Raw genomic sequence first — 12,373 nt, 5'->3', positions numbered from 1 at the left:
AAAGTGATAGACAGTAGACTTTAATAAACCTGTCTGGTTTTCTGGCTCATACTAAGAAATTCTGTAATTTAAGATTCAGAGGTCAAAACCTGCTCCACACTGGGTGCTTAACCAGTGCCCCAGAAGAATCTTCCAGAGAATGTCAATTGCATGTGAGCACGTTTTAAACAGCACTTGGAACATCCTGCTCTACAGAATCACAGAATCATCAAGGTTGTAAGAAACCTTCAAGATCATCTGCTGCAACCACCAACCCAACACCACCATAATCACCCCTAAACCATTTCCCACATCCAGATTCCCCTTGAACATTTCCAAAAACAATTCCATCACCTCCCTGGGAAACTTATTCCAATGCCTAGCCACTCTTTCAGCGATTTTTTTCTATTCCAATATCTAATCTGGACTTTCCCCAGTACAAAGTAAGGTCATTTCCACTCATCCTTTTGCTTGGGACATGACAAAAGAGGCCAACACCCATCTCACTACCACCTCCTTTCAGGCAGTTGTTGAAAGCAACCTACCTTTTGGATTATACTCTGCAGATGAAGTATTTTGCAAATAAAACCAAAAAATTTTGATGATATTGAAAAGACAGCAATAATAAAGGTTTCATATGTGAATAAATTATAATTTAACTTCATTAAATACCCCAGAATCTCTGGAAAAGTCTGGTTTAGAAATCATTCAGAAGATTCAAATCAGGCAGAAACATAAGTTCAAACTTGAAGAAATAGTCTAAGTGGGATAGGGAGAAGATGGATGGACATGGACAGAAGGTGTTCAATAGCACACAATTACCAGCATACTTCTATTATTAATTAAGAAAAATATGGGGAAGCTTAAAAGTTTGACTACCAAAATCCCTCGTACATTCAAGGCATGCATTGGCTCTGGTGTACACACAGGTACTATAGACTGAAACACTAAACATGAGAGGGAGCTGCCGAAGAAAGCAATGTCTTCAAAGCCTGAGCCATGGAGAACCAAACACCTCTGCCAACTAACTTCGAAGCAGAGCCTGAGCCAACACTTCTGTAAAGACAGGGTGAGCACTGAAAACTTGTAGCATATGCTGCTATTTACATAACTAATTGTAGCATGCACAGTCAAAAAACAGCCTCTAGCTTTAGCATATACATGCAAAATAATTGATTTTATTATGTACAGAAAATTAGAAGCTGTCAGAAACAAAGCCACTAGTAACAGCCGCGAGGAAGAATTTCGAATTTTCATCGCCTAGATTGCAGAGGCTAGTCTTCACACAGTTGTGAGGTTTACAGCTAGAATATAAATCTAGACAAGATTCTGTGACAGCTGATACCCTATCCAAGCTTTCGGTAAAACTGACATACACACACCATAGACTGATGGTGGAGACGCTCAAGAAAAATATTCCCAGTCTCAGACTCGCTGTGGTTTGTCATTGCAGGCATTGTAATACAAGATTAGACTCTGCAGATGATATTGCAAATATAATAATAACAACCTAATCTTGCACAAAATGAAAAGGAAAAAAAATATGATGGCATGGAATAAAAGCACTAGCTGAGTTGCTCCTGAATCTCTGATGAATAATAAGAGGACACCAAGATGGGAAAAATACGGAAGAAAAAGCTGCATTACACTGAGTATTTTTCTATGGGAAAAAAATGAACCAAAAAACTTGAACCTCAGCGTTTCTCAGGCAAAGCAGCGCATATGTATAACCAAAAAAATATGCATAACAGTTATAGAATGTTCTTCTATCATTCAGAAATAATATTATTTGAGAGAATATTTAATCCTATATATTAGTTCTATATTGGCTTAACATGATGCACTTTTCTTGCAATTACAGAGTTGATGACAATTTTTCACAAGTTTAAACATTTTTATAAAATAATAAATTTTAAGTAGGTTATTTTAAGATATCGTCTTGCCAGTAACCTTTTTGAAAATGGTGTTAAAATTCTAATTTTTTTTAGTCAAAAAAGCTATTACAAATCAAAGTTAGATCAGCAGAGACCCCATAAATTATAATGTAACACCCATAAAAATAGGACTTCACCTGTTACATGCTGCTGAAGAAAAAACTCAGAAACGGACACTGATTGTACAACTAAAAATGCTAAAAATGTTTTACATTGCAGATTCTTATAAAACGTGTCATGTTAAATGTTTTACAATCACAAAAAAACTGTATGTAAATGTAAATGTAGAAGTTTGGGTACAAAAGAAAGCAGCCTTGCATGGATGTCCTCCTCTTCAGTAATCCTGAGCAAGGCTTTCCTGGTTTGAGCATCCTTCACAGAAGGAGTTGCAGGAGAAAGCACTCTTCTGCATGCTCCGGTTCTAAACACAGCAAGCCACAGAAGAGCCAGTGAAGTGCCCCCCAGTAAGGAAAAGGATGGTGGAGAGAAAGGCAGGGTCTGGAGCTCCTGGGAAGCTTTGGAGATCGAGCAGGGGAAGAGACCAGAGGCTGCCTGGGGACTACTGGTGTATGTGTACCAGCTTGGAGCTCTGCTGCTTCACCGCGCAGGAATTCAGCGATCGCATGCATTATCCTAAACAACTCTGGGAGAGCAGGTTTTGGGTTAGTGATAAGCCCGTCTCCTACCTGCCTGTGAAAGGGATCACCAGCTTCTTGCTGTCCTGCCCTTGCACCCACCAGCCTGGCAGCCTTTCCCATGCAATAGCACCGTCACCATCCAAGTGACTTCAGAGAGCTGAGCTGACAGCAAAACAACCCTCGTGAAAAGGGTTGAGTACACAGAACTACACTTGAAATCTCCTAGATCCTTATCCTGAGGCAACTGTAGATATTAAAACAAAGTCAAAATTAAATATAGCTACTGTTTAGCACATTGTGTATTTAGCACAGGCATTGCCCTTGTCCCTCTATAACTGGGAAATGTGACCGCAGTGACAGAACTGCATTTTAATTACCAGGAGGAAAAAAAAACCCCAAAACCCACAACAGAGAGTACTGCCAAAGCAGAAGAGACTTGGGCCGTGATCCTACAAAGACTTACATGCACATACACACTAAACTTTACACTATTACAGGGCAATAATTAGTGTTGTTCCTCCAGTTACAGTGTACTTGGAAAATAAACATATACCAGTAATGGACTGCTTTGGGATTTGGCCTTTAGGTTACATCTGACTGAAGGGCCTATGGAGCAATGTAGTCCTGAGGAAATCTTACCTGCACATGCCATTAAAATAAATTACATTAATTTTTATAGGCCCATATTTTATTTCTGCCATTACATTTCACATTACTTCAGTTTACATCTGCTTATACAAATCAATCCATTTGCAATTAAAAAAATCCCACGATTTAAAAGTAATTTTTTTTTTACATCGTGATGAGAAAGAAGTTATAAGTGAACAGTATATAGAAATACAGCAACTGAAACACTGAAATATTTAAAAACACAATACCAAATGTTACAGACGGTTTTTTAGTACTTAACATAAAGAAAAAGTGAGCTACACTAGATAACACTTCAAAGGTGAAAAGGATTTGGGCGTTACAAAATCCTAAACACATAAGAAGAATTAAAATATCTGGTTAACTCCTTTCCACTCAATTTCTGAGCAACACTTTTAAATTAAAATACTATAGCTGGCCTAAATATTTCCCCCAAAAGGGGGCAAGTTCTTGTATTACACACACCAAACAATTTGCTTTTGATTCTGTCATTAAGAAAATTAAATTATCAGAATCAACCTTGAAAATAAGCAGAAGGAAACTTCAATTCTTACAATCTAAACAGTGAAAAATAAAAATGTAAGTAGAGTAAGATATCCATTGGTGATTTCATAATTATGTTACCGTGGGAGAAACAAATTTGTATATCAGTTTGTATATCAATTAGTACTTGGTCCTATTCTTTCCACCAAGCAGCACTTGCTTTGGATAGTATCTAAACTACAAGAGGAGACAATCAGACTGTTTCAATACAAACCAGTATTGAACCACTGAAGCCCATGAAATGACATAACTATACACCAGATGAGGATATATATATTTAATCCATTCTATTCTGACCCTAACTCTGCAACAAATGCCATGCTCAATGCATAACTGAAATACCTGCTCAATAATGTGCCCAAGAATAGTCATTTAGAACCACAAGCACTGGAGATTTTTCAGTGAGATTTTAGTAATTTCTAAACACAGGTGACTAAACCACTTGGAGATTTTTTAAAATGTCCCTACCCTCATCATTCATGCACGATAGGTTCCGTAGGAAAGTCAGGAACCAACAATAGAAAGCAAAGCCCTTTACCTCTTCCTCAATACCCTACATCTAATTCAAGGGAAAGGTTCCTTCTCCTAATGTAAGAGTAAATTGAGCTTCCAAGAGAGAGTTCACACAAAGCTTAAAGTAACACCTATGTACAAACCCCTCATGCTTTAGAAGTATAGTGGGAAAGCAGTGGCAGTGGGGAGAGGGGAGATGCCTCGAGGGTTTGCCGAGGGGGGCTGCAGTGCAGGAGCGGCTCTTTCTCTGTCACTGCACCACAGACCCCAGCTGGTGACATGCAGGCACCGATCGCAGAGCAAGAGGCAAAACAGGAGGTGCTCCTGCCAGGCCCTCGAGTGGACTTCCCAGACAATGCAGGATGAGCCACAACTTTCCCCAGGGCCAGAGAACAGCCACCATATTTCTGCAGTGTCTCCAGCAGGAGGTCTGGGACTGAAGGGTGAGAGAGCAACACCGAGCTGGAAGTCAAAAATGTGACAGCAAACATTTCCACAAAGGGAAATAAGCTTTAATCAGGGTGTTGATCAATCATAAAATACATATTTTAGCTTGCATTTATGATTTCAGTTTAATTCTTAGTGGGTGGGTGGGTGTCTTCATCTAAACTAGGACACCTTTCAGCAGCATAAAATTTCTCTCAGCTCAAAATATCAATGTTGCTCTTTCACCCTTCAGTCCCAGACCACTATCTGCTTTCTGGATAAACAAAAGCAGCCAATGTGTAACCAAATATGGTTAAAGAAAGAAGCTTACTTACAAAACCGAATTCCATAGCATGGCCCACAGAAATTGACATGACTTTTAGAAAGTTTAATTTATGTGCCAGTGCCATCAGTTTAAAAAAAAAATTACTCAAACAAGCCAAAAAAATTATATTTCAAATGACTGAAGTGGGAGCTTGGATGATGTGCTTTGGTAACTCATCAATGTTGCTACTATAATAAAAAAAAAACCAAATTATTAAATGTATCCTAAATCAGTCAGTCACTTCAAGGTACACGACTATCACAATTATTGAAAAAGGCCTTGATCCTGAAAACATTTATGTCTGTGAATTTTTAGACAAGTGAATAGTCTTTGTAGGACTGACCTCTTACTTTACGTTGTTCACACATATGAACTTGTATGCACGATCAGAGACTAAGGCAGAAATACACATTTACAAGCTATCAACATTTTACCTAAAATGTCTCTTAAAACAGATTCAAAGTCATTACCAGCTGTTTCTTATTTAAAGCTTAATATCTGTGTAATAGTATAGACAGTTTTACACAGAAATATCTGAAGGTTTTCATCCTGTTTGCCTTTGCCTTTCAAAAAAAAAAAAAATTGGCCTAAAAAGTCATCTTAAGACCAAGAAGATCATTCATACTCATATCAACCCCTTAGAATTAGAAACACTCCAACTATGAAAAATCACAGTGATAGCATGAATAAAGCATCGCTGGTTTTATTGTGTAATATATTTTATAAGGTCAAAAGTTACATCTAATCAGCAATGGCAGCCTTGGATTCTAATGGATTCATAATTATCCTACATCCAAATAGTAAAATATTACATATGTTCAAAAATTTTAGAGTTAAATATATATATTTCAAACAATATCTGTCTTTTTCAGACATAAATATTTGAACAAATGGGCTTCAAGGGACCATGCTCTGAAATAAGCGATGCTTTTGTTTGCATTTCCAGATTAATATGCATTCGGATAAAAGCATGAAACGTTACCAGTGAGCTGTGTGCCTCTCCAGACCTACCACAAATATATTATCTGGAAAGAGCTGGGTACTGAATGCAAACAGTCTGCTGCCTTCCCTCTACTTATCACTCTGCTGTTTCAATATTTCATCTTTGACTTTGCCCCCGTATCTTAGCAAGTGACACATTCCCTACTGAAAAACACATTTATGACAAGTTTTAATACTTGGAATGAAAACTTGTGTCCATTCTGCACAGAATGTACCTGGAAAGTGTACTTTCATGCAAAATCCTTTCTTTCTGCTTTTCCCAATACACACACATTCTTTTTTTTTTGTATCACGGAGATTTTAAAATTGTCTTATGCAATTTAAATAAGATTTCCAAAAACAGTAACCTTTTTACAGGGAAAAATCAGAGCATTTCCAGTTGACAAAGTAATTTGTGAGGGCCATGCAAAGCACCTGAAAAAACAGACTGCAGTGAAAACCATTTTAACTATAGCAACAGCACTCACTGCATAATGTTAAAAGGAAAATTATGCAATTAGGTCTCTTATCAGACTTACGGAAATTCAGTATATGCCATTTGGGGGAAAAAAAAAATCATTGTTCACCACATCTCCCTTGAGCACTACCTAGAGGAGGGAAGTGATGACCAGACAGTGAAAATTAAGAAGAACGTGTCCCACCTTATGCCTATTCTGCCAATCTGTCTCAGTTGTTCTTCTAGCTCCATAGGTTTACATGATTTTTTTCCCTCTAATTTTTTTCTTTTTTTTTCTTTTTTTTTTTTTTTTATGCTGACAAGTAATACAAGACAGATTCTTGCCTTCTTAGGATCTTGCAATCTAGTTTAGACATAGCACGTCAAGTGGTGATGAAAGAAGGTTAGGGTGGGTTTGAAAAGATGAGGATTCCAACAGTAAACGATGCAGAGACATCAGTTTGGTAATGTACACATGTTTTGCATGATTCATTGGACCAAAATGGCCAAAGGAACTTAAAAAGCTGTCAAAGGCATCTTTACCTCTGACCTACCTAGTCATCCATCTGCTTCCTCATACTGTCAATCAAAACCCTCCCATCCTTATCACTATTCTATTACACACATTTTCCACAACCATTTCTCCTCCAGCTCTTAAAAAATATCTTAGCAAACATTTCAATCAGTCATTAAAAACCTTGTTAAAATATGCAATGTGTCATCAAATATGCATAGCGTACTCGTGCAAAATCTGTACAGCGCAAATCACTGTATTACATTTGATATAGTATTAATGTGAAACATCATAGAAAGTATTACCAATAGGAACTTTGAATTACTTTCCACCGATTGAAGCTTGATTTTGTTTTATATTAAATAAAGGGCAATTAAATATATTATTTTACACAATAATTAAATTAAAACCCATTCAACATGCCTAGAATAATAATACAAACTACACATAAAATTCGTGCAATTAATTGCTGTTGTAACAAATTCATACACGGGGCTTTGCTTCAACTAAACTGCACACGCTTCAATTTAAACATGCCGGGTCAAAACCCGCGCATTCGCTTCTCAGTGAACGCAAACAATTTAACGGGTTGGTAAACATATGTTTAGCAGATATACAGGTGCACCTCTAAAAATGTTATTCTAAAAAATTATAATAGTAATAAAGTGACCTACCGACAGGAAATAGCCTGTTTAACTTCTGCAGCCCTTATCTCTTCAAGTCTCTTGCACAAATAGTTATGGACTTATCCTGTCGAAATAGTTATGGAATAACATCAGCCACTCACGGACAGGAAAGAATTTTGTTCAGACCTGTCACACGTTACGTATTTATTCCAGGCCTGCTGGATAACCCCCGCTAAATAAAACCTGGCGGAACCTCCCCGAAGAGCGGTCTGCCCGGGGTGAGTGCCCGGCGGGCAGCAGCCCCGGCACGGCGGCGGAGGGGAGCGCCGCGGTGCCTCGGGCCGCTCCCTCTGCCCTCACGGGGGACAGCGCAGCGGGACTGGCAGCGGCCGGGGAAGGGGCGGCTTTTGCTGGCCGAGAGAGGGGAAGGAGGGTCGGGAATATGCCATGGCTTATTTAGGGTGCGGGAAGCCCCTGGGAGGGCGCCGGGACAGCCCCTCACGGCGGCGCTGAGGGGGCAGCTGGGGCCCGCCGGAGGCGGAGAGGTGCGGGCGCTGCGCGGGGACAGCGTGCGGCGCCCCGGCCCCCGCCGCTTGGGAAGAGGCGGCTGGGGAAAGGCGCCCACCGCCCGCGCTTCTCCGAGAGGCGATTCTGGGGGCACTGCCCCGCGGCTCCTCTCCGGGTGCGGTCCCGGGGGCCTTGAGCCCGACGGCACCGCGGGGCGGGCACCGCTCCCCGCCGCTGGCACAGGTCGGCGGCCGCCCGGCCCCTCGAGGGCGGCCGAGGCGCTGAGGGCGCAGGCCCCCGCTCGGGGCCCGCACCTTGGCGGGAGTGGAGGGGACGGAAAGCAATTGGGGTGCTCAGGTGCCCCCGTCAATACCGCGACAGGACAGAATACCTCTGACAGCTCCACACCGCGCTTACCCCACCGCGGAACCAAGAGTAAGCCCGGCCTGTTGCCCCCCAGCCCCCGCGGACTGGGCCCACGCAGGTGCCGGGCCGGCGCCTGTCCTAAAGCCCACAGGTGGCTGTCTCTAAAGGGGACAGAGTCCCGGGAAGGTCGCAGAGGCTGAGGTAGTGCTGCAGGAGTGGGGGCTCCGCTGCCGCGCACAGGGGAAGCGGCTCCCCAGAAAGGGGGCCCGCCTTGGGGGCACTGTGGGGCTCCACCAGGGCAGCCCCCGCGCTGGGAAGGCAAGGGGAGGCTGCAGGCGGGCAGCGTTGCCTCCCTCGCCTCTGCTCCGCCAGCGATGGCACCCCCCGCCCCGCGCCAGGCGCCTCTCCCGCCTGCAAAATGCTGTCAGGGTTTTTAAGCGTCAAACACAGGGATAATTATAAACCTCTGAAAACCGACGGGGTTACATCTCCCTCTTTCACCCACTGCAAACCTCCACGCTTGGCCACGCGGTATAAGCACTGTCCCCTACGCTCTTCCACCACCCCCCCCCCCCAAAAAAGAGGACAAACGCGGGGCAAGCGGATCAGCTCCGTCAGGGAGAGCCGGGCGGGACTCTCGCTCCAGAGCCTCGCGGTGGGCCCAGAGCGAGCGAGCCCGCCGGCCTCTTCCCCGTGGTCCCACCCGATCCCTTACTTGCAAATCGGCGAAGTGCTTTTTCCAACACGACGTTAACGTTTTGCCAGGTTTATTTTACTTGTTATACACAGACGATACAAACGGGCAAAAACCGAAACATTTCTCAATGGAGCATGTACTGGTATAAATTATTCAGTTCCACAGACGTAACAGAACAAATATAAAAATCACAACATTCGATTTACAGAAGAGTCAAAAATATACACACGTTTATGACCCTGAATTTCTATTAGGAAATTTCCCCGTCGAGTGTAATCTAGACTGAATATTTAGCCCGATGCATATTTCAGTTCGTAATTGTTGGTTGTTTTTTTTTTTTCTTCCATATAAAAATGCGTTAATTGTATAGATTTGCTACTCAAAATTCGAAGACTTATTATTCTGCTTCGCCGGGGAGGGAGTCCTGGAGGGATATTACTTCTCCTTCAATAGTATAATAAGAGGTTTACAAGAATGATCACTCTTACTTTCGATGTGCATTTGATTCCCCAGGAAGTCAGATCTCGGTTAGCTACTTTATGAAAAAGTCAATTCCAAAACTAAATGCAGTAAAATATACAACTCACAACTCATCTTCACTGGACTACACTATGGTTACCAACAATTCAGTCGTCTATATCTTTTTTTCTTTTTTTTTTTCTTTTTTTTTTTTTTTTTTTTTTTTTTTTTTTTTTTTTTTTAGATTATTCATTACAAAGATTTACAGCAATATAAAGAAAGACGGGGGAGCTGCAAAGAAATTTGAAAATAGTTTGTTAGCATATTTGGCACCTGCAGGGACCAGTAATGGATTTGGCACTTGGGGGCAGGGGAAGGGGGATTCCACAAAAATAATAATATTGCTGATCTCGAGCTATTCCTTTCAAAGAAAAAATAAGAGGCAGTTAATTTTGGTTCCGAAAGGCGTTATGCTCCTTTAATCGACTTTCCTATGAGACGTATTTCTGTTCTTTTGAAGGGAAAGCTGAGCTATTCCTTAGCTGTGTTAGCCCAGGGCACCACGTAATTATTTCATGCGAGGAATTGGAGAGAAAGTGAGAAACCCATTACCCGCTGCTACAGCTATGGACCACTGACATTTCCAGAGGCATTTAGGAAGTGTTTACCTGGGGAGGGGCACGAGGAAGAGGAAGCAAAGAGCGGGATAAAGAAATTTAAACAGGATCTAAGTTTTGTGACTTAACAATGAAAACAAAACAAAAAAATCCAAACAAATAAATAAACCGAACCAAAGGAAAGTAATCTGTTACAATCAAATAAATACTATGTACAGGCATTTCACAGGCTGTTTTCCCCACTATTACTGTTTCCCCTAGAATCCATCCGTGGTAAAAGGAAGGAAGCGCTGTACGGTTTGAGAGTCTAAGCATCCTACTGATCAGTGGGTTTCGGTGCGGCAGTGCCCCCCGCGCCCCCGGGGCGCCGCCGGACCGGACCGGGCCGGGCGGGGAGCGGGGCGGGGAGGCGGCGGCGGCCGCGGCCGCGGCTCAGCTTGCCTGCCTGCCTCCCTGCCGGGCCGGGGCACGGATGGGGCAGCTAGGGGCGGGGGTCAGTGCGCTAACGCGGAGGAGTTATTGTGCAAAAGGACGGCGGGCCGGCGGCCGCGCCTAGCTGTGCGAGTAGAAGCCGTAATAGCCGATGTCCTTGGCGCAGGTCTTTTCGCAGTCCCGCTGGGTAAGCACCTCGCTTTTGAGGGGCGAGGAGCTCTCGGACACCGGGGTGTCCGAGGGGGAGATCCGCCTCCTTTTGGCCTGCTCGTAAATCCCAGAATCGGAGGAGTCGATGGACTTAATAGACGACGGCGTCTCGATCCAGCTGGAGTCGGACAAATCTTTGGGCTTGGAGTCCTCGGCGCCCGGCAAGGGGGACCGCTCGGGGGCCAGGCTCTCCGCCTCCTCCCCCAGGTAGGGGTTGCCGGCGGCCATGCGAGCCGCCGCCGCGCTGTTGGGCCAGCAGGAGAGCACGGAACCCGACTTGCTGCAGTACTGCGGGGGGCTGCGGGCCCCCCAGCCCGAGGGGTCGGCGTAGTAGCCCAGCGGCCGCCCGGCGCAGCCGGCCGCCTGCAGCGGCAGCGCCTTGACGCCTGCGGCCGCGTAGGACAGCAGCGTGGCCGCGTTGCCGGCGAAGTCGGTGGCCGTGTCGTAGGCGGAGGCGGCGAAGTCGAGGCGGTTGTTGGCGGGGGCGACGAACCAGCGCTGCGGCGAGGGGGCCCCCGGGTCCTCGGCTTGCTGTGGGGAGAGCAGCCCGTTGGTGTGGGGCACGCTGCGGTCGGCGCCGGGCCCGGGGCCGGCTCCTGCCCCGGGATGGAAGCGGGACTTGGCGTAGTTACTCACGAACTGGTCCTGGAGGAAGGAGCCGGCCATGGCGTAGCGGGCCCCGGGCACGATCTGCGAGCGGGGCGAGTCGTTGGGGGAAGGCGTCAGCCGGTCCATGTCGCAGCCCGTGTAGATCCTGCCCAAGAGAAGGGGAGAGAGCTGGGTGTCCGCCGCAGCCCGGTGCCCTCCTCGGCGCGGCACCCGGCCGAACGCGGCCCTCGGGGGACGAACGGGACGGCGCCGTCCCAGCGCGCTCCGGCCGTGCCCGGGAGCCTGGGCTCCTCTCCGGGCTTGGCCTCTGGCATCAGCAGCGCCGAGGGCCTTTAACGGGGAAGAGGAAAGACGGGGACAAGCATGGAGGACAAATCTTTCGGAACCGGTTGGCCATTCCTTGACGGGGCTGAGATCCCTCTCTCCGGTCCGAACCCGCAACCCAAAAGCGTGGAATCCCGCTTGACCACATTGACCGGTCCCACCACACGTGCAACAGGCAGCCAGCCCGGTCATTTGCCGCGAGCAGCATGACTGGCAGACTACGGAATTCTATCGGCTGTTTAACACTTATTATTGGGAGTCACAGACGAACCATCAACATTTTACTGAGTTTAAATTAAGCTAATCTTTAAACACCTACTGTAGGAAATGTAAAGCCAGACACTTCCAGTGTTCCCTGCTTGGCCTATATATAATTCTCCCATGCTGGGCTGCAATTTGCGATTATAAAAACTTTAATGGATGAATAACTACTATCTGTATTTAATTCAGGCTAAAACTGTGCTTTAATTAACCCTCCACGCCTCCTGGAATTTCTTATCCAAAATAAACTTGGCCCTTAAACAAATTCAACGTGCTAGACAACATTGAAGCTTCCCCCTCCCCCCCC

General features: G+C 45.0%; 1 protein-coding gene across 1 annotated transcript in view; it reads right to left on the bottom strand.

The window, feature by feature from the left end:
* Positions 1-10,782: 10,782 nt before the first annotated feature.
* Positions 10,783-12,373, bottom strand: part of TBR1 (T-box brain transcription factor 1) — a 6,503-nt gene continuing 4,912 nt past the window's right edge. The window contains exon 6 of the mRNA XM_041473255.1: positions 10,783-11,626. Coding sequence (XP_041329189.1) covers positions 10,783-11,626 — 844 coding nt within the window. The remainder of the gene's footprint in view (positions 11,627-12,373) is intronic.

This window comes from Pyrgilauda ruficollis, unplaced genomic scaffold, assembly GCF_017590135.1.
Source record: "Pyrgilauda ruficollis isolate IOZ18807 unplaced genomic scaffold, ASM1759013v1 scaffold3, whole genome shotgun sequence".
NCBI classification, from domain to species: domain Eukaryota; kingdom Metazoa; phylum Chordata; class Aves; order Passeriformes; family Passeridae; genus Pyrgilauda; species Pyrgilauda ruficollis.
The sequence above is the reverse complement of the archived record's forward strand: the minus strand, read 5'-3'. Positions and strand labels throughout refer to the sequence as shown.